The sequence below is a fragment of the Rhagoletis pomonella genome, unplaced genomic scaffold, assembly GCF_013731165.1.
Source record: "Rhagoletis pomonella isolate Grant_MI unplaced genomic scaffold, Rhpom_1.0 Rhpom_scaffold_00004, whole genome shotgun sequence".
NCBI lineage: Eukaryota > Metazoa > Arthropoda > Insecta > Diptera > Tephritidae > Rhagoletis > Rhagoletis pomonella.
This window is the reverse complement of record NW_023458558.1, coordinates 64473100-64497136: the sequence shown is the minus strand read 5'-3', so window position 1 is coordinate 64497136 and position 24037 is coordinate 64473100. Positions and strand designations below refer to the sequence as shown.

General features: G+C 33.4%; 1 protein-coding gene across 6 annotated transcripts in view; it reads left to right on the top strand.

The window, feature by feature from the left end:
* Positions 1 to 24037, top strand: part of LOC118737979 (homeobox protein homothorax) — a 615436-nt gene that overhangs the window by 424701 nt on the left and 166698 nt on the right. Inside the window, exon 8 of one of the 6 annotated variants that reach the window (XM_036468826.1) lies at positions 9245 to 9247. The exons of the other annotated variants lie outside the window; for them this stretch is intronic. Within the exon in view, the coding sequence (XP_036324719.1) occupies positions 9245 to 9247 (3 nt within the window). The remainder of the gene's footprint in view (positions 1 to 9244; positions 9248 to 24037) is intronic. 6 annotated transcript variants of the gene reach the window in all.

Here is a 24037-nt window from a genome sequence, read left to right as displayed (position 1 = left end):
CCAAACCGCTAATAATAAAAACAAGCCGAGCAGCAGCACTAACGTGTACTCTGTCTGTCTCAGGCGGTTAATGCTAAATAAATATACATACATTTATGTAAGTATTTACATTAGGCTGGTCCAAATAAACACAGGGAAATAAACTTGCCGCCTATACCTAGAATTACTGAAAGTGTAAAACAACAACACCAGTTTTTGTTTATTTTAAAATAGGTTAATTGCCATTTAAGCGAGCCGCCGGCTTTGCAGTTTTCCATATATATATATACGTAGATATCTATTTCATGCGGGGAAACTGTAAAATTGTAATAACTATTTTTTCAAAACGTGGTTACGAACATATAAAGTAGCCAAGTTTTGTTTAAAATAGACGAGATTATTGGCTATAAAATAGTAGTAAAATATTTAAGTTAAATTTTCATCATAATTTTATTGTTTGAAAATTTCTGAAGAGAAATCCAAAAAAAAAATATTTATTTTTAACGACTTTTATAATAATCTTACAAAAAAAGGGAAACCGATATGGAACATATGGAAATTCAAAAAAAAATTTTTGGACCACACTAATGTACATACATACATATATACTTATGTTTGAGTATTAAAGCACATACATATATGTATGTATACGCACAACATTTTGTTGCCGCTTTTTTAAGCTGTATTTTTATTATTGTATGTTATCTGGTTATTATGCGGCTTTTGAATTTCTATTAAATTGCATTTTAAACAAATTTTTAATTGGTTGTTTATGGAATTTGTGTGTCGTAGAGCATTTGCATTAAGCTATAACGCGGCTACTCGCAGAGCGAGTGAATAAAAAAAATGTAGATAAGTGAACAAAAAATTGCTGAAAAAATACATGAAAAGCGCCTCCTCCGATTTGTTATGCTTGCCTTTACGCGCTTTAGCTACTAGTGTCTAACGTTTTTTGTTATTAATTCGATACCCTTCTCTACCAAAAAAAAAAAGAAAAAAATTTTAACATTCAAACTTTATGCGAAATTAGCATATTTAATTAGCAGCCAGCAAAATCGTTTGTTTCAAAACAAATTTATTTGATTGCTAAAAAAGTATATATGCATACATATCTAGAAATGTATGTAAAAGTATACGCTTAATTGGAATTTTATGTTTTTAATGTTTTCAGTGGTGAATTTCTACAAAAACGGCGTCACGACTTTTCATTAATTTTTAATTTGTAATTTTTTCCCCCAGATGTTTTTATAATTATATTTATTGCCGCGTAAATGTGAAACAAAGTTCTCAAATGTTTTGCTTGTAAATTTACTACGTCGTAGTGCTTGCTGGCTGTCATATGCATTAAAATGTTAAAATAAAAATTAATATATTTATAAAGATAACTTATACAAACAATAAAAAAAAATGCCAGGCAAGCTTATGCATATTAAAATTTTTATTAACACAGACAAAAATGTAATTAAGCGTAGCGCACATTTTTGCTGTCGCATGCAATTTTTTAACAAATTTTTTGTGCTGTCGTTTTTTTCACTTTACTCTTTAATTTAAAATAAGCTCAAATGGTTTTTTAGCACATAAATTTGTGTATGCTTTTTTTATTTCTCATGCAGGACATGCACCAAATTGCATTAAAATTTCAATATGCCACTGAGAAAGAAGCAACAAAAACAATAACAATGATACATAATAAAACACATGCCGTTTCGCCCGCTTATAAATTAACAAATTGCATAATTCTTTTTTAAACAAAATTAATTTAAACGGCGCATTGCTTGAAAAAATATGTTGTAGTTACGCAATGCTTGCGTGTTGAAGTGGTGTTCTGTGGTGGGCTTGCCAATGGCAAGCGCCCTCCATACTTGCCACGGAATGTTTTTAATTAAATTAAAAACCCTCAAAACCGCAATGAATTTTTCAATTAAAAAACACTACATTGCTTGATTTCTTTTTTTATTATGTAATGCCTTTAGGATGGGATAAGTAAGTGGATGGGAAATTAATATTCTTTTTAGAGACTTTTTTCAAATCCAAAATAATTGGTATAACATAATTTAACACTTAGATAAAAAATGCACTTTCTTGCATTACAAATCTTTTAAGCGGAAGTCAGTCATAAGTAAAAGAGGTTAAATTGAGATTACAAAGCTTTTTTCGAAAACGAATTTAGGCTTGAAATAAAAATTGTGGGTATCGCAGGAAAAAAGCTCTGGCATTAAGTGGGAACCAAAGCTTATTTTAGGGATTTTTTCACTGATTTTAATATCTTAAAGCCATACCTTTTTGTATAGATTTTTCGGTAGGGTGTCTTAGGATAGACAGTTGCCAGTATTGTATCTTTTCCAAGGGCTTCAAATGTGACGATTTCCTTGAGGGTAGGTCAGTGACGGACCCACGAACGTTATTTTAACACACAAAAAATTAAAAAAATATAGGTACATATATATATTTTTAACAAAAAATTAAATGGAAAAAGGAAAATGTAAATTACGCAAAAATAAATAAAAAATATTTTCAAAAATTGAAAAGAAAAATATTTTTAAACAATAAAATCTAAAATTGACGGGAAAAATAAATCAATAAAGAAGAAGACAGTACTTAAAAATTAAAAAAAATATATTAATTTTTTAAACAACATTTAAAAATTAAAATAAATTTGAATTATAAAAGAAAAATAAATCAAATAAAAAAGGATAAATTAACAAAAAAAAAATAAAAATTACACCAAATTTAAAAAAATATTATTTTTGTTTTTTAAACAAGAAAATTAAACTAAACGAAAAAAAATAATTCAAAAACGAAAGCAAATCAAATAGGTTTCTAAAAATGAAATGAAATTAAAAAAAATAATAGGTATTCTTTTTAAAAGAATAACATTTAAATATAAAAAATAAAATAAATTAAGAAAGAAAAAATTAAAAAAAGAACATAAAATTAAAAAATAAAAAGATATCTTCCTTTTTAAATTAAAAAAATCTAACATTTAAAAGAAAACTAAAATAAAAAAGAAATAAATGTAATAAAAAAATTTCGCAGGCACATAGCTCAGTAGGCAGCAGATTTGTAAGCGATACTAAATGGCGATACCAAAGAGCGCAGAAAACTGGTGCCGGAAGGGCACAATACCCGGTCATATGAAACTGATGCTCCAAAAATTACTTTTTAAATATTTATGTAGTTAGCTGATGTCTACTGCAAAGGGCTAAGTATTGGGCAGCTCTTAGAACTGCCTTATTACTGCAGCATCTTTCAGGCATCCGTTTTGGAACTCATATTCGTTCACGTCCGCTCTGATAATGCACTTAGTTCTATAGCAATACTGCTTGCCTGAAACTGTCTAACCAGATCCACGGGCGAAAGTTAAGAGGTGTTTCTGGGGCATCACCGTAGAGGGAAGTGATCCTGTGCCTAGCATTCATGCCTTGCGACTTTTGCAGGCATAGTGTGCATAACTTACCTCTAAGAAGGTATTATGGATACCAAATGAACATATGTACATATGCAACTAAGTATTTATCTAGGTACGATCAGTTCGTACTAACGCGGTCACAAAAATACTGTTAGCGTAGAATGTAGAAAGCGCATACAGTTTGGAATAATAGAAGCACCATACTACTAAAGTATGTACTTAAATTCGATGTACCGCCACCGTTTGCCAGTTAGGCCTAACCCATTTCTCGAGTAACAATCGCTGGTTTAGAGTTCTGAATAAATATATATATTTGGCACTCAAGTATTTTTCTATGAGCTTGTTTGAAATCATCCTTCACTTATTTACCCAACTGGAATCGCTAATATGTATGCGGACATACCTAATGCTTGTATGCTTCATCCACTTTTTCATTGCAGAATAAAACTCGTAGATTTACCGTTATTTATGTGCTATTACCGATGCCAGAGAATGCATCAAGTGCTTAAGTCTAGGTCTCACATTCAATTTGTAAGGAAGGTTCCTTCAATTTACTTAATGTAATTTCAATTAATCACTCCACATAATTTCTTTTCATTCCACAGCATTCCATTCATATTTTATTTTATTCCATAACTATTTTATTCCGTTCCTTCTTCGCTCATTTCATCGAATCGTGTTTTATTTCTGGGCTTTTAATTTTATTTCATTCTGTTTCACAACTTTTAATTTTTTCATTTCGTTCCATGCTATTTCATTTAAAATTTTTCAATTGCATTTAATTTCATACCTTTTTACGTAGCTTATTTCATTTTTCTACATTTCATTTCATTTAATGTTGTTTCATTTCATTTCAGTACATTTCAATTCACTTAATTTCTTCCAATTCGTAATAAGTTCCATAACTTGTCCGATCGACTTCCACATGTCTACTTTAAAAAGTCGCTTCTTTAATTTTTCTAAGCTGACAGTCAATTTGGTATGCTCTATCGTTGAGGTGAAAATTTTCTAATTAAAATTTAATCGCATTAACGCTACATGGCATTCTTTTGCAACATAATTTTTGGCATGCCACTTATTGCTCCGCCACACTTGCAACTTAGTAGCGGCTAATTGTTGTGCAGCACTGCTTGAACTGACTTAAGCGGACTCCTATACGAAAATCTTCATCATCTCCTACTTTGAATACACTTTTTACATACATTCATGCAAATGTACACATGTAGTTATGCGTATTTTAGCCACTGCATAAATTCTTCAACAACCACGACTGCTTGCAACAAAGCTAGCCTGCTTCTAGCACGGGCGCATCTGCAACACTTTGAAAAGCTGCAGCTGCTGTTGCTGCCACCACCAACATGCAAACGAAAATTCGTCTTTACTTGCCCGTTCGGTCGGCCAAGTCCAGTTGCAGTTGCAGTTGTTGCACAGATTATAACAGCACAAAGTCATTAGTATTAAGTAAGTAAGTGGTGGTGTTGGCAGTGGAGTTTTAGTGGCTAAAAGTGCGCTCAACAACATGTTTTTGTGGGTATGTATAAAAAGGAAAAAAGACGCATCCATTGCTGCTGTTGCTGATACTACGGTACCTCGATGTTTTTTTTTTTTGCGTGCAAGCTGTTTTCCAGCAGCATGTTGGCCAGCTTGTTAATAATGTTGGCAATGCAGCAGCCACTGTGCATTAGAAGGATGGAAAAATTATGCACCACAAGACTGGCAACAGCAACAAAAGCATACAAGTCAGCGTGAGGCAGAAATACATATCTACCTTGGTACTTGTATTGGTGGCGAGCCACAGCCATCTCAGCAGCGCTGAAGCTGCACCCAAGTAGTTGTTCTAACAAAATTGTCTACAAATGGTTTACACAAGCTTGAAATTTTCCGCATAACAACAACACAAAACGATGTAGTTGCTTGAGAGTATTGAAAATGAGCAAAAAAAAACGGTCAGCCAGAAAAAATTGCATGCCACTGGCAAATAATCTGCGCTGAAATGGACGAAAGTTGCAAAGAAAAAAAACAAAGCTAAGAGAAAAGGGCAGCAACATTGCACCCGAAGAAGTAGTACGCTTTGAAAAAAAATGCAGATAAAATGATTGACTGCATGCACTCAATATGGCTGGTGATAGCAGACGAAGTGCTTGGAACACAAGTGCATATAAATATGTAAATAAAGCAAGCAGTTAGCTATCACATGGAGGTAAAGTGGAAAAAGGAAAACTTTGCAAATAGCCAGCTATGTAAGTAGAATTGCGGCTGCAAAACGTTCAGCGCCCACTCGCTTGCTCAAACTATTTTAGCACGAAATTGGCGCAAAATTGATAATTCGCGGTTTGAACTCGAACGATGCAAATTTGCTTGCAACGTCGATGGCGCACGAAGCGCCAACTGGGGTTCGCGCTATACATCCAAATAGGCGCTCGTAGTACAACCTGACGCCTATCTTTGGGCAGCTTAGCCGCTTTAGTGTTTTTAGTCCATATATATACATATATAAACCCATTTATACTCTGTCGGCACTTAAATCGCCGCGCTGCCGCACCGCCGGAGGAATGAATGGCGGCCAAAATGAAAAAGTGCAGCTTTATATGGGTTTTTGCAGATAATTTAAATTGTTTTTAAGTGGATATGCAAAGTGAGATGCGCGCATTAAATTGCAGCATATAGCCGTGAACATATACATACTTGTATGTATGTATATGAAAACTGGTATGTGCAGGTACATTAGGCATATGATTTTTCTATATTAAATGAATGAGGATGAGGAATTATGAAAAATCAAAAAAAAAAAGGTAAAAAACTCCTGTAGGGAACTATGAGAAGAAAATTTCGCTTGCTAACATATCGTCGATGTTTTTGCAAAACCGCCCATCGACCAATTGGAAAACCGCTTATCTTAACAACACTCAAATTTTACAGGAGATCGAAAAAACGGCTTTCCTTTGAAGGCGTTGCCTTGCTAGGCGGTATTTTTCTCTAGCTATTATATTACAAATTTGTAAATTTTTATGCATAAATCTCGATGCCTGGATTTCAGGGTTACCAACTCTCATATTTGCTACAATGGAGATTTAGACGGTTTTGCAACTGGTCGATGGGCGGTTTTGCAAAAACATCGACGATATGTATTTGAGGGCTTCCCAGTTCGCAAATCAGAGTATATAGCGCCTTTCATATTGACAAGATTTGACAATTTATCTTAATATTTTTTAATTGTAACAAAAACCATAAAAATCCAAGTTTTAATCTTTGCGCAAAATTAAAAAAAGAAAAATCAACAAATTTTCGTAAACATTTCGAGCTGAGCGAAACCACCTCAACTGTGTCAATGAATTTTCATTGGTTTTCTGGAAATCGGAACTAGCATAGTAAAGTGCAAGTTTCAAGTGGCTACAAAATATTTGCTACATTCTTTCGTAAGCAGCCCTGTTGGTATCTGACAAGAAACGTGATTAATTTAACGGGATTTATGCGAGGTAACTGCGTAATATATACAGTGGCGGATTTATCGTACAGGCAACATAGGCTGAAGCCTAGGGCGGCAGAATTAAGGGGCGGCAAAATTTAAGACAGCTAAATTAAAAGAAAAAAATTTATTTGGATTCAGCTGCACTTGAAATTGTGTTTGTGTCTGTAAAATATTATTAATGATTCATCTCATTCAATGCAATCTATTTTCAATACAATGTATTTTTTAATCAACAGCTTTGTTTGATGAATAAATGTATTGACATAAGGAAAAAGTTCAAGTATAGCATTTCTATTTCGATGTTTTATTCAATATTGTGAGCATTTGGACACAATGCATCCTATTACGCAATATTTTTACGACACTCATAGTCATAGCGACTGTTCACTCAAAAATGCCAAATTCTTTCTATTATATTCATTCTTCATTTGTCAACTCAAAAATGTATGATATCAACAAAACTTATTGAAAAGTGATTTTCCATGTAGTTTTTCTGATAAAACTTTTGAGTTAAGTGATTTAAGTTATTTGTAGACTCTGGAAATATTTCTTAAATGTAATAAAATATTCAGTAACATTTCACATAACATACAGTTGTTCATGTTTCCTAATCATGTTCGAATTGTTATCGTTTATCGTCAATTAATAAACATATTCACGTTTAACATTTAGAAAATACACGCAGGTGCCACAATTAGCTTTCGACGACAAATACGTCCCGCTTCCTCATATTACCTTATATTACTGCAAAGATCTATGAATCCTAATCGATTTTCATATTCTCGTTCCTCTATCACTTTGCTTACCAAAAAGAGTTGTCATAAATTGAAATATCTTTTCCGATTTTGTTATATTCCAAAGTTTTTCGATAAAGTGTCTTTACATTTCGTGAAAAAACATGTACATAAGAAGCTTTAGCTTTGATAGTGATTATCATAAATTTTAAACAATATATTTGCTTCTCTGTTAAATAACATCAGAAAAGGAATATTATTTTACAGGAGTTAAATATAATGTTGACAAATTATATCAATTCTATTCTTTCTTAAATTCTCTATTGGAATATTCAGTAAATGGTAAATTTGTAATCACATACCCACACATGTAAACACTATGCTGAAATTCCTATATGATAATAATAATAACTATGTGAACATTATCATTTTAATCTTTATGAAAATTGATTATTAAATAAAGGCTAGAGCTTTCGACCATCGTATTTGACCTTCTTGAATAGTTTTATAATTGAAAATTAGACTTCTCGTAACAAATGATTCTTTCATAATCGATAATAACGACGCTGTAATAATACCTACAGTATGATTTCTTGACGACGATCAATTTTTGAAATTAATAACAGTCTATAGTAATTTTTTTCTTTTCCTCGAATGCAGCATATTCGATCAAGACTGTGAGATACCTCACAGCGCACATTCTATGGCAGCAAATCTCAAATTTAATTATATAGAGGGTTCTAATTTCTTCTAATTTGTCATTTTAGATCGACAATAAATGCCTTTCGGTATGAACTTGCAAAATCATAATATATTCGATGAAACAGAACCATTTTTTCGAGGTTTTTTTAAATTTTACGCTCTAACATGTGAACTGTCAGGTATCTCACAGTCCCAGTCGAATATGCTGTTGGCTTAATTATAACAGATTGTATCATTCAAAGCAAAACTGACTGAAAATGGATATGTACATTAATAAATAGGTTAACCAATGAATTGATTAATAAATAAATTCAATCATGAAAAAATTAACCTTGCAGCTTCATTTTTCTATCCATTCATTCATTTATAAATTCATTTATCATTATTAGCAAGTAATGCGCTTAATTATGCTAGTAATGCGCTTTATTATTTATTACTCTTAGAAATGCGCTTAATTATTTATTACTCTCAGAAGAATCAAATACTATGGTCAAAACTCGAAAGCTTAAGCCACTATTGATAGTGAAATTCTCACTCAGATAAGAAGAATAATGATTCCATCATTCATCATAATTCCTGAAACCGATCAATTTTGCCGTTATCAAACGTTATCTTGGACCGTACTTTGACAGAATTGACACGGAGACGTGAGGCATATCAAAAAATCTATTCGAAATTTTCTCTCATCACTGATATGAAACATCTGAGCAACGAAGAATTACGTGAAAAATCCATCATATTGAGCCAATACTACACCCAAGATCTTGAGGAAAATTTGGGAAATGAAATGGTCTTTTTCAAGGCATACTGCACCGAAAAGATTTTAAATTATTCTCCTCTGGAACTGTTGAAAATGCTGAGACAGGATAATCTGCAGATCTCTTACCCTAATGTTGAAATTGCGTTGCGGATGTTTGTTTCAATTCCTATTTCCAATTGTAGCGCAGAAAGATGGTTTTCTGTTTTAAAACGCGTGAAAAACTATCTCAGATCTTCATTGAGCGAAAACAAACTGAATGCTCTTGCGTTGCTGACTATAGAGTCAGATTTGTTTCTATCTATCGATTGTGAAGATATTATCCGCGAATTCGCAGCTGAAAAATCAAGACGTAAAGAACTGTGAAAAAGAAGTGTTTGAAAGAGGGTTTTTGTTGAATACCTTATCCATGCTGATGTCGAATTTGTTAATTCCGTTATGTATTTCATTATTAACGAACTATATTGTAATAAAGCACTGACAATAACAATCATATTTGATATATATATATATTTTTTTTTTCGTGAAAAAAGGGCGGCAAGTTATGAATTGCCTAGGGGCGGCAAATATTTAAATCCGCCAATGAATATATATACTTATCTAAAATTTAAATCATGTATATACGAAAAGAAAAAATTCCCCTCTCCACTATTCTATTAACAGTTCAAAATAGAGAATTTTTTTCACTTACCATCACTACCCTTCCGGTCGCATATTTTTTAAGCGACCTTACTGAACTCGGATAAACAGCCGAGTTTGTGTTGTTGCTTTGCATGTAGTTTGTCATTTAAGCGAGTGTTCTTTTGTAGCTCGGTTGTAAAAAAATGCACCTATTGTTGATTTTTAAAAATTGTTTTTTGTTTAAGGTATGTTCTTTGAATTGAAGAAAACAATCGGCTCAACAAAAAAATTGCCAAAAATCAACGCTAAGTCCCAGCTACTTTAAACGAGCATTTTATTATATTAGAATTGAATGGGCTACAAAACGCCAACATACCCAAAATATTTCTACAAAAATCGAACTAAAAAGCTCGATATTTTTACGAAAGTTTATTGATTTTGTAAATGTTCTAAAAGACTGAAACTTGGAGCTATGTACATATAGTTCTTGTTACAGAATATACTATGTTTTTATAAACAAATAAAAAAAATAAAAAAAATAAAAAACTATTATGATAAATCTTGTCAATATGTAAGTGTCATAAAGATGAAAATCATTATATAATATGTACTAATGACCAGTTTATTCTAAGTCTAAATGTGTATCCTCTGAAAATATGCGGTAAGGGAAAAACGTATTGGCTTTAAATCGATTTAGGTTAAATACAAGTGTTCCAAATCGATGGTAAGTAAAGGGAGCTTAAAACATCATTACATTACTATTTTCAGGTAAAAAAAATGACAATTTATTGTTATCAATGTTATTTTTTTTAACTCCCTTTAATTAGATATGTAATAAGATGGAGCGATTTCTATTCCCAAGTTACACACCTGATGATAGTACGAATGGAAATTATAATATCGAGGCTTTAGGCTTTTAAACTATAATTTTATTATTGAACGAGAACTATTTAGTTTTTTTCTTTTTTGACCAGAATACAGCATGTCGTAAAAGTTAAAAAAAAATCAATTACACCTCGTGCCAAAATTATAAATTATTTATTAAAATTACTTTTTTTTACTTATTACACCATCCTTATTATATTATATGTATAAAAAATTTAGCTTATTCTTTAACAAAAGCCTTATATTTTGTATGTATATCCAAGGTTCCAACCTTGTGCAATATTTAAAAAGATTCAAAAAATTTCGTTAAATGTGGTGCTTTTTAATTATCATTTCTAGAAAATACTTTGGTGTGCATTTTGGTATCTCCTTAAATTTTAGTGCCAGTTTGAAGTAGCTAAGATTTGGCATTTGTTTGTTAACGGTACAAAGTATTTTCGACTACACTGCAATTCAAACTCTGTCTAGGAAATTTAATATAACAGCTTGAAATTTTACAGAAGCTGGTTAATTTTTTTAAACATTACATTAATATTGGCAGCAGCTAAAATGCCCCACATGTACATATATGTATGCATGTATGCGTCTTTTTTCATTTTATTAGAAAGTAAACTTATGCGCCTTATTCGTTCAAACCCTAAAAACATTTAAAAAGAAAAACCGGAACGGTCACTATCTCTTCAATTCTTGAAACATTTCATTTCTTAAAATAATTAAATTCCAATTTTTTCGCAAATAAATTAAAGCTGGCAAATATTTGCATTCCAGCAACAACAAGGCAATGAACGCTTCCTTCCATGCAACTCGCAATACATTTTAAATCGAAATTTGCTGTTGCCTTTGCTACGGCTATCGAATATATTACTTTCGTCCATTTCTTATCAGCAGTGGCTATGTCGAAGATGCATTTACATAAGATCAGAAAAACAAAAAACAAAAAAAAATCAAGAGGCCAAAAATAAAGCAAGTAAAAAACGTAAAAATGGCACAATTTCATAAGTAAATTTACATGTTCGCCTTAAGTAAGCTTTGATAAGAGTGATAAGGTTATGAGAGTATGTATTATCAGCAATACCCAGCAGGGAAATCCATTAGTCCATCATAATAATAATAATTTCAATGCAAGCAATTGGTGAAGTAAATATTGCGATGTTGTAGGAGCGCAAAATGAGTCGCTCTGCATTATTTTTTGCTAGTTGTGATCTAGATACATACGTAGTTTGATTCGTACTACCTATTCGAGAGTACTGTAACTTTACTAATAAGGCTGTTGGGTCCGCATTAGACGATAGGGTGGACTGCTATGCACCATTTTATTTTCTGGGCGAAAATGGTGGTTGGTTGGCGACGGAATACCTCCCAAATGTATGCCTCGATATTGCTACTGAATTAAAACAACACATTAAGCAGTGGTTTAAGCCTAAGATTTATACTAAAATTAATACAAAGATAGAGGATGAAGGAAATCATAAATACTTAGATTAAAATAGAGATAAAAGTAAAGGTATGTGAATGCACAGATGAAGATGAAAGCAAGAAGAGAATAATATTGATGAATATAAAGATAGCATCAAAGATAAGGATAAAGACAAATACATATACAAAAAAAGATAAAGACAAAAATTCAGATAAAGATAAATATAAAGATGAAGATAAAGGGACAAAGATAGGTACAACTGAAAACTAAGGTATGTTATGTTGCTACACTCATCTCATCTCATTTCATCTCATCTCATCTCAACTCAGCACATTGCACCTCAACTCATTTAAATTTACCTCAATTCACCCTTAATTACCTTAACACACGTCACCTTTGTTCAACTCACCTTAACCAAAATTACTTCAACTTACCTCATCCTATTTCACCTCACATCAACTCCCCTAAACTCATTTAACCTCAACTCATCTCAATTCACCTCATAATTTCTTAATTTACTTCTGTTCACTTCAGCTCACCTAACCACACTTCACAGAAGCTAAACTCGTCTAAGCTAAAATCAACTCAATTCAGCTCTACTTAGCTCACCTCACCTCAACTCACTTAGACTTAGCTTACCTCGCCTCATCTCAGCTCAGCTCAGCACTTTTTTCTGAATTTACCAGCGAATCTAATCAAAAATAAAATTGATTTGATTCGAGATTTGGTACATTTAGAATCACTTGTTATGTTATGTCAAGTTTTGTAGATCGAAACATACAACGAAATATCAAGATTTTGTAACGATTAAGGAATGCATCAAGAGAAGCTTCACTCCCAGGCGCACCCATTATTTTATTTTATTTCTTAATCGGTTATTTAAATCTAAAGGTGTTATCATTTACATACATTCGTACATACTTTTATTTTGCAGAATTATATACAGTTACTTACGGTTTTAATATGAAAAACTCCACGCCACCTTTATGGGGATTCCCACCTGCGCCTTTCCCACCCTGACTAGAACCTCCGCAGGATGGCATAGCCGACATATCGACGCCTCCAAACTATATTATGCTAAGTCTGCTCAAATCTCTATTGACTTAGCATGGTATGGTTGGGAGATGTCGATATGAAAGTTAGAAAAAATTCGAAGCCAGATGTGGATAACCGCCAATGATTCGAAATGTTCTATTCTGTACCAATTATGCAACAGATATTTGTTTTAGAAATACATTATTTTCTTGCAGGGTGTATGTATACATATGTATACATACATATGCTTATGTACATATGTATGCATGCCAGTATCTGGTTTAAATAAATGTATAAAAACGTACATATGTGCATGTCTAATAAATTCGAGTAAATATATATGTACATACATATGTAGTATATGTAATACATATCTTTGCATATGTACGTATATGTAAATTTTTTATTACGAAACAGAAAATATGACCTTTAGAAGTATTCATGATAACACATTAGGCCATTTGAGTTTTAATTTTAAGTGAAAAGTGGGGCTTTTAAGTTGTGGATCTCGAACAAGATCGCTTAGACGGTTGCAGAACCAAACAAGAGGAAGAAAAATAGAAGGATCTATACACGGACATACACATGTAGATACATACATGCATACTAAGGTTAATTTTGCTGTTACAAAAATAAAGCTATTTGCTGCACAAATTTCATATGTATCTTTTCATCAGTCGAAAAACGCCAGCAGCAAGAAAGGTAATACTACCTAGGTAAAAAAAAATATGTAAATAAAAAACGAAAGAACGAGCAGCGGAAAGGGTCTAAACTCATCACAGCTACATTCACAACAGAAAAAAAAAAAAAAACAACATCAATAACGAAAATGGCCAACTCAAAAATCCCATCAACATAATTTATACGCTCAAGGCGATAATGAGCTATAATGGAGTTCGACATTGACTTCATCACAAATGCAACGCCAACCAACAGCAACAGCAAGAGCAACAACAAAAACACCGCCGTGCGTTTAAGGGCGTCACAAGGAGTACTACTTCAGCGCTTTAATGCACACCACCAGCAACAAAAATAGCAAAAACAAGAGAAATGCTCAAAACAACACTACGAATCACCCGCAAAACAACTTAAAAACGCATGGCAGAATGAACTTAACACAACAACAAAAATAGCAACATCAACCGCTGCAGCATGGACCTTACAAATCGAATAAAACCAGAAAGAAAAAAAGTTACAGCTATTTGCATATTTAAAAATACGGATGGCAACAACATACAGCTAAATATACAACAGCTGTAGCAGGCTTAACACAACAGGCCAAAGAAAACAACAACAAGCAACTTAACATGGCACTTGTGGCCTGCGCAAAGAACCTGAAGACAATTTCAAACGACGCGCGCGATCAAAATTGTTGGTCAAAGAAAGGCAGACACAGAGGAGCGGATGATGGTGGCGACGACGACGCTATAGCCAGCGTAGCTAGTATTAGTACTTTGTGTAGTGGGACACAGATTGAGACTCCGACTGGCGGCTTGGTCACTTGGCATTGAGTGAGCCCAACAAAAGGCAGACAGTCCGAAGACGAAAGTGTATAGCGGCGAGCTGCTAGGCAACTAGCTGGCGCATTTGTATGTATGTATGTATGTAAATAGATACAACGCCACGCAGTGGACAACACCAGAACATGGCATGTGATGCGTTACGATGATCACCTAATCAAAAAGGCTAAACACCGCGACTTAAGACGTAGCTTACAGAAAAAACAACAAAAACAACAACAACACTTACACTTACTTTTATAACCGCTCAGCCATGGCAGGCAATGAAATCAAAGAAAAGTAATACGAAAAAATAAAACACCTTCAAAAAAAAAAAAACAAAAACAACTACACACAAAAGAATGCTTAAAAGCCACATGACCAAGCAGGCAGATTAAAAAGAACCCGTTTAGTGTAGCCGATCTATGGACGAAAAATGATCAGAACGCGCGCTCGCGCATGTGGACACCAAGCATACAAACACACATGCATACATGCATGTAATGTGAACAAAAGCTGATTCGCGCTGCGGCGGTAAGGCGAGGCTACTAAGGTATTGGTAAAAACGCTGAGTGTGCCCCAAACGAATGTGGCATGTTGTGGTGTGGTAATTTCAGCGCCGTCAAGCCTGGCTACTAAAGCGTTGACTTCATCCATCCCAATGCGAATGTGAATGCGACATGGGCTGAACGCCATCTTCATCGTCATCGTCATCATCAACAGCGTCACCGTCGCCATCACCGTCACAGCCATCGAGCTGTGGTCATCGCATCGCTGATGTCGCCGTTCGCTTTGTAGTTGTACAAGTTTATACATATGTATGTATGTATGTACGTACGTATGCCCGCTTGTAGTCAGTGTATCCAGCACTTTGCCGTGTTGATGAACAAACAACTTTTGCATAAATTCCAAACGAGCGCTAATTGAATTGAAAATGAAAGATCGCTCAAGATCGATGGATATTTTATATAAGCACAACAACATGGTATGGAGTGGAGTGGAGGGGAGTGGAGTGGAGTGGAGCGCATCGAACAACAACACGACGGGGAAAATAACAGCAAAAGAAACAAGAAGTACTGCGACAATCACAAATTCAAGCAAATAGCTGCTTACCTGTGACAGTCATATGAGTTGGAATTGGAATTGGAATTGCATATGGGATTTGCAACGACAAAGCTGTAGGTTGGGGGAGAGAGATGGGCGTTCAGGCGGTGGCGACGCAGCTTTGGTAACTCTTCTTGGGGCCTTTTGTGCATGCAGGTTCAACGCTTTTTAATAGGCGGATAATGTGAAGTGAAGCAACACTAGCGAATGCAATGTTTAAATGTACATACATGTGTGCTGAGGAGGCGCCTTAATGCTTGCACTCGGATCGGTCGATATACTTGAGCTGTCACCGCACAACGCTGGTTACATTTAAATTAAAAGTAAAGTGTTGGCAGTCGTTTGCGTTTTAGGGAACTTGCATCTTGTGTACTCGTATAAACAAAAGACAAAAACGGCCAGAGAGATTTGGAGTTTGTAATATGCTGGCAAAGTGACCTGTTATGCAGTGAGTGGGAGAGAGATTTTTCGATTTAGTACCGGCTGAGGCTGTTTTGGTTATATAAAAATTGGAATAATAGCGAAAATTATCACTAGATGTTTTGTATATCACTCCTTGGCGCGATTCAAAAAGTCGACATTAATCAAGATAGGCATATTAAAACCAAACCACGAAATCAAATTCCTTCACAACTGTAATTGATTCTTATCTAAGATCGATTCCTAAAACCAAATATGACCCTTGTTTGCTTATCAGTATCTATTTTTTAAGTTTTGCACATCTCTAGTTCTCCACAAAAAAGGGTATTTATTTTGTAAGAAAAAAACAAGTATGTCACAAATACTACATAAGCCGATTGTAAGGAATGTGATTCAAGTTGAACACATGGGAACAAATTCGTATGTATGGCAGTGTGTTGGCTTCCACAGCAGTAGATGTACGAATTCCGTTAGCGCGATACATAATTTTTAAATTTTTTTCTGTTTTTGGATTTTACATAATTACAAAAAAGCCTCTGTGAAGTGCAGAAACAAATCAAACGACGATGAAATTTGATTCAAGTTGAACATCTGAAGGCAGAGTTTTAATGCGGCTGCAGCTGAGTGAGCAGAGATACTTGCTGTTATTTGCTAACATTCAGAAGATGCGATTTCAAATCTCCACAGAGGCAACTTGTTAAAATGACAATAAAGATTTTTGTATTGTATCTCCGAATTATGAAAAAGCACCTGTGAAGTGCAGAACATAAACGCATTCAAAGGAAAAAATCGACAACCAAAAGTGTGGATTCCTTTTCAAGTTTGAATTTGGTAATCTTAACCAATTATTGGTTGATTGGTTTTGCTCAGTGTAGAAAAAAGGACTTTTTAAAATCTGTTTAGTACCTACGACCTACATAGATGTACTTTAATGCTACAATAACACAAAAAAAATTTAATTTAACCCTCTACCGCATGCGAAGGCAAATATGGTGTCACTACTTTGAAATTTTTTCCCACCTAACGAGTAGTTTAAATGTATATCAAACTAATTAAATGCACTAAGAAATTAACCACGGAAAACGGAACGTAATTGGTTAGCCTATGGTGAGGAGAAGCTTGAACATAACCTAAATAACTTTTGTGTGCGCGGTAAAGTGCGGGGTGGACAAAAAAAGAAACCTTATGAAAAACGCAAGTTGTTCTTGTAAAACGAAACGAAAAAGTTTTCTAAATTCACACACCCTCTTCCGATTCAATCAATAATTCGTTTACCGCTACCCAAATGTTTTCATGCAGTTTTCCATATATTTCTTTGCGAAAACAAATTTAAAATAAAAAAACTTGGAGTAGTTTGTTCTTTCGATATAGGTTTATTGATGCGTAAATAACAAGTTTTTTTCACAGTTAAAGCTTCTTTATTCATCTCCTTCATAATTCATGCAGTAGGGGGGTAACGCCGACCAATATCATACTTTTGGCCTCATTCCACATGCTGCATTAGTTTTTTAGTTTCAAAAAATAATTTAAAAGATTAGCACATTGACAAACGTATTTACATAATGCATTTAAATTTAAAGTTCGTTTTATTTTTTTTACGTACTTATTTTCAAACGTATCCGTTTTAACCTTCCCTAGCAAAAAAATCACCACGAAACTTTTTTGTTCCTGACAACTACATAATGCGCTTCAGTACAAATATTGTTCAAGCAAAACGTCTAAGGAAAAAAAACCAATAAAAATTCGAGTGTTTACCTTTGAATTACTCTGATTTAGTTACTTAACCTACTATTTTTTCTGTTTAGAAATTGCTGAACAAACTTTATATCATATACAACTGGCCCTCACTTGCTCGTTTGAACTCATCACATTTGCGTTCATAACATTCCTCAGAAATTTCCGCTCATACATATTTTTAACCTCATTCGACATCAATTCTTGCTCCTCAACGCTTCTTTCGCACATACGCTCAGTAGGAGTCATCCATATTTATGTTACTGAGTTATCACCTCTGTAGTTGGCTTATCAGTTCGGGGCGGTGTTTCAGCGACGTCTATCTACCTTTAATGAGCAAAAACAAGCAATAACCTGAAAAAATGTACACTAAAAGTTTTAATTTGATAGGCTGTCGTAATCTACAAAGCTCATTTTTTGTTTCCATTATTATTTATTTAAATTAATTATTTAATAATGCAAATGAAATTATAGGAACAAGCAAATACTTATTTGACAATTTCCATTTTTTGCTGGTATTTTGTTGTTTTTTCTCACGTGTATCTATGTATACTTTTGTATGTATTTTTAGCAGGCAGATTAACCATTCAGCAGCGGCCACATAACGGACAGCAGCACAATGTCAAATGGCATAGACCGTCATACATGCACACTTATTTAAATGAAATAAAATTTTAATAACAAACGCAATTCGCTTATCAGTTAAGCTTTTAATGAAAAATAAAATTAATGCAATAACCGCAATCATGGGCGTCGCCAAGATCGAATTTATGGGGGGGGGCTGACATATAAAAAAATTCCTCGGAAGTTGTATCTCAAAATTGTCATGTAGTTGATTGATTAATCCATATTAATGCATATTTATAAACTAAATGGTTCCATTTGAAAGGACAATCTTAACTTATAGCCAAACATAAATTTAGTTTCTTAAGTGGAGTGGAGTAGATACTAAACTTACATTTTTTGGCTTGTTTTCATGCAAATAGAGGAATATTAACAGGATCGATACCTATCTCGGCAACCAGTTCGAAAACACCCTATTTGAGAAAACTTTTCAAGAACGCCCTATCTCAGAATTCGGTTCAAAAAAGCCCTGATATCCTAGGTGTTTAAAAAAGGAAGTGATGCCAACTATTCTTATTTTTTGCTTTCATGAAATATATTTCAAAACTATGAATAACACTGTGCCGCAAAAACAAAAAAAAAAACTCAGAACACACGAAAAAATCGATATACTCACGAAACTCTAGCCCTCCTGCCTCTAGGTAGCGACGCCCATGACCGCAAAAAAGAAAAAAAAAAAAACAAGAGACAAAAACGCTCACACAAACGGCAAAATAATAAAATATGTAGTAAAACGAATTAAAATGAGATGCGTTCTTTTGGAAAAGTGTTGTGGTAAAAAAGTCGAGCATGCGAATTTGCATAATTTTTGCATAAATACATAATGTGTTTCTTTTTTCGAGCTTAATAATGTTCAAAAAATGAATGAAAAAAAAATGTTTTTTTTTGTGTTTTTTTGTTGATGCATTTAAATTAATATCACTAGCAAAAATCGAACTATTTTAATTTCGCTGCGACTGCGCTTATTTGTTATTGCAACATATAATTGCACAACGTGTTTGTTGTTGGTATCACTGCAATTTAATCACTTATTGTGGCATTCAACCATATTTTTCATTAGTGCCATTTGCACAAATTTTCATTGGATATTATCTATACAACTGCGTGTCCCTCCTTCTTTCATTGTAATAATTATAAATTTTTTTATTGCGCTTGTAAATGTTTTATAAGCTTATAAGTGGATTAAAATAATTTTAAAATGTGCGTAAGCAGCAATACACCAAAATATACACAAATGCATATGTACACATACCATTGCAAAAAAAAAATTTAATTTATGGAAAAATATGAAAATTATATATGACATTTTTCATACCTGCATTTGGCAATAAAGTATTTAATACCGATATAGCTTTTTTTGTTTGCCATCCCAATTGCAGTCGGACACAATTGCAGAAATACATTTTTTCTTCAACCAATCGCATAAATCTATCGTTTGTTGGCCTTGTTGCACTTGCGCCACTGCAGTTGATTGGTTGAAAGAGTTGAAGTAGCTTTTATGTGATGCGATGCAACGTGAATAGGGATAGCGAATTTATGAAACTCATAGCTCATTGGGTTTTGTAAAGAGAGAGAAAAGTGCATAATGTTATTAAAAGATAAGTAGAGAAAATTTAAGTTTGGCAAATACTCTTGCTGCCCAAAAGTTATTGAAATGTGATTTTTATTGGATTTTTAATATTGCGCATGAATAGCGCTTGAAAACTCAGAAAAGGTTCACAAACCAAAGGAGAATCTTAAAAATAACAGGAAATCTGAAAAAAGTCAAAGTATAAACGTAGTCCGCCTTTTGCTCTTATTTAAACGGTAAATAACTTTTTGTGTGCAAACTTATATTACAGGTCCCTTATAACGCTCAAAATTTTTGGAAATATAAATGTTTTAATTTTACGAAGATCTGACCTTTAATATAAGTTTGAACAAAAAAGGTTATATACCGTTTAAATAAGAGCAAAATTCGGACCACGCCCATATTTTTACCCTTTTAATTGTTTACATACAAATATGAAAAATATTTTTTTTACCAAAGGTCCAACTTCGATTTCGGAGGCTAACTTCGAAAAAAGGAGAAATTACTTTTTTCAATTATGACTCAATCTCTTAAAAAAAGTTGGTTTGGTCCAATACTCAGCCAAGAGTTGTACAGTGTTCTATTATATATTGTTTATAAAAGTACAGTGTGCTTTTTGAACACTCCATGCGAATTAATCGAAGCGCTTTTAGTTTGATACGGAACAAAATGGTTTTGAAAGCTAATGTAAAAGCGAAAAACTTTTAGTCGTCAACAGGCAATAACAAACAACTAATTGTGAGTGTCATTTTACGCGAACAAAGCTTCTCAACGTGCCGAGGTGTCTTCAAATTTATACGTCAAGGTGCACATAGATTTTCTGGTTTGTTTTTAAGACTTAGGGCCGCTTTAAAAAAAAAAATGTTTAACGGGCAGATAGATTTTAAAACCTATTTGTGAAAACGGCACTTAGTATCTTACTATTAGACAATTTTTACACAATTTAGATTCAAAGCGTACCAAAATCGGACTTGACAGTCGCAAGTTCTGAAAAAACTGTCGCAGTTAAAAACAAAAGATTTTCAATATTACTGCAAAGGTGAAAGCAATTTTTATATGCGGATATCATTAGTAAAGGCTCAGAATTAAAAGCAATAATAAGCTTTCGCAGCAATTTTTAGCAACTCATAAATTTATGTTTTTTTTTTCAAAAAATGTCTGACAACATTTTGCTTCCACTCATATTTTCATGTAAATAGTACCTATGTATGTATGTACGTTTTTTACCCTACACGCTAATTACCCCTAAAAATATCCTCAGGAGAATTTCCTCATTCCACTGCGGCTAATTACCAAGGTCTGGTTTCGAACAAATTATTTTTGTCACAGAACTATATACATACGTACATATGTATGTATATGAAAACATCTACTCACATACATAAGCATGCATGAATGGGCTGCATGAATTCCCAGAAATAATGCCACCATATGTTGCAAGTTATCAATGAGTGTAATGCAGCATGCATACGTTTTGAATGAATCGAAATTTCGCAAAAAATGCCAAGAAAACGTTGTTTGCGCTAAGAACAACAACAGCTACAAAAAGAGAGCAGCAAAATATTGAACAAGCCGAATAGGGAAGAAATGACAGCAATTGCGTTGAAATATTGTCAATTAGCGCTTTATGAGACAAACGGTGGCAATAACACCGATACAAAATACTGCAATGTGCAACAAAACTAAGTCATAAGTGCGAATGTTTGTTTGGATGTAGAATGGCTGCAACTATTTTTTCATTTATATGCGTTGCAGGCATTTTCATATCTGTTGCATTTTAGCAAAACGCTTGACAGCCTACAGACAACAGCAAACAGTCGACGACGGTAAGCGGCGGTGACAAGCGACAGGCGACAAGCGACAGCAACAGCAGCAGCGGCAATAGCAATGTGTTGACAGCTAGAAAAGTTGCAAAATAATTACGATAAATTGCGCATATGATTAATTTAAACACTTTTGCGAATTTGTGTGTGTAGCAGTAGTACCTAGTAGGTATGTGTGCCCAATTTTGTCTATAAAGCGGCGCGCGCTCGTTGGTTCATGCAACAGCGCCAATTTGGTGTACTTCATTACAACAACAATAATTAAATGCACGATTGCATGTTCCTATTTGCATTGTCATATTGTGTTTATGCACATGTATATATGTATGTGTGTGTGTGTGCTTCAGTGCTTTGTTGCAAGCACTTAAGTACTAACAAGCAAAAGGGGCAGAAATTAATTATTAATCAGCTAGTACAAATATTGCAGCTGCTTGTATTTACTATTAAATGTCAGTAGTCTACATCCCATTTGCGAAAATAGAGGCAAATTACTGTCAAAATGTATGAAAAAGGAGAAGTAATTAATAAATTATAAGATAAATTGTAGGAGTTGTGCCAAGCGTGGCACGGGGTATAGCTTTTGGCTTAGTGTTAAGCGTATGGGAATGTGGGGTATAAGACGGCACTTTATTTAAAGAAATATGTAGCTAAATAATCGACCTTTTCGAATAAAAATGATCGAAACATTAATCGGTTTTTTCTATAAAATTATCGATTTTTCTAATGAAATAATCGATTAATCGATTTTTCGAATAAATCAAACAGATAGATGGATGATTTTTTCAAACAATTATATCGAATAATCGATTTTTTTTTTAATAAAATTATCGATTAATCGATTCGCAAATAAAATTACCGATTAATCGTCCTTTAAATAAAATTGTCGATTAATAGATTCTCAAATAAAATTACCGATTAATTGTTTTTTTAACCGACTTCACAAAAAGGACAATGGTTATCAATTCGTCGGAATATATATTTTTTTTTTGTATGTATGTTACCGCATAACTTTGGACCACATTAACCGATTTTTACAATTCCTTTTTGAGAAGAAAGGTGTTGCCTCACAGGTGGTTCCATTTTAATTTAGTTTAAATCCGATCATCAGGTCATGAAGAAAGTAACGATCATTTATAATTTGTATATGAGAATTGAAGTCGGTTTTGTTTTTTGCTTAAAAATTACTTGTTAAATTAAAATATCATATAATTCACTTTTGCGCAAATTTATTTATCAACTTAACACTAGAGTGCACGCGCTCTTTGCTTTACACCAATGTACGCGTGGCCTACTATAGTAGACCATTTTAAAATGTTAATAAATGTTTTTTTTTTAGCTAAAATTTAAATGAAACTTATAGTTAAAAAATATGCTTATCTATTACGTTTACGATCACAAATTTAAATTTTTTCATTGCAAGTAGGAATTTCGAAAAATAAATAATTTAGTTATGTAACTGGAAAAATAATAATAATTTTACTTCTTAGATCAATGTCTTACGTTTTCTTCTTAAACCAATATTACTTAAAAAAAAACTATAAGTTTTCGTAACACTGAGTGCCCACCGCAGGCTGGTGATCAGGACAAATTCATTTGTTACAAGTCTTGTACCACTTTTTTGTGGATGGTCTTAGAGCTCTGTTACAATAGCTGAACCGACCAACTAAAATTTGGTATTACATCCAACTTTTTTTAGTGCGATATAAATTATTCTCTGACCGATGCAACTTCATAATTTGCAGAAAAAGGTTTCTTAACCAACTTCCGGACCTTGGCAGACAATGATATATGTGGGTCTGAGTGTAGCTGTGCCATGAAAAGATTTCGGATATAAATATTTATGTATTGACATATCGCACACCTACCTACATAGAACTAAACAGTGATCAACTCAAAAAAAAATTAAATCAATTCATAGGACTTAGCTCCAATTAATGCAAAATTTTTTTCTTCACGATTGTATATTAAGTGCGTTGAATCTGTACTAAGTATACACAAGTACATAGTAGCACTTCTGGATCTGCTATAAATTTAAGGCCGAGAACTTGGAAAAATATTTGTTTCTTCTGGAGACCCGCTCTGGAACAACGTAAATCTAATGAAAAGATTAAAAAGTTTTCGGAAAACTTACTCTCCAATCTTTGACGACCAGGGCAAAAGAGAACAAGGACAACGATACATGGATATGTATCTGAAATATCTCGAGAATTTCAAGGGAATAACAATTTGGCGGCAACGAGGTAATTAGTAGTACA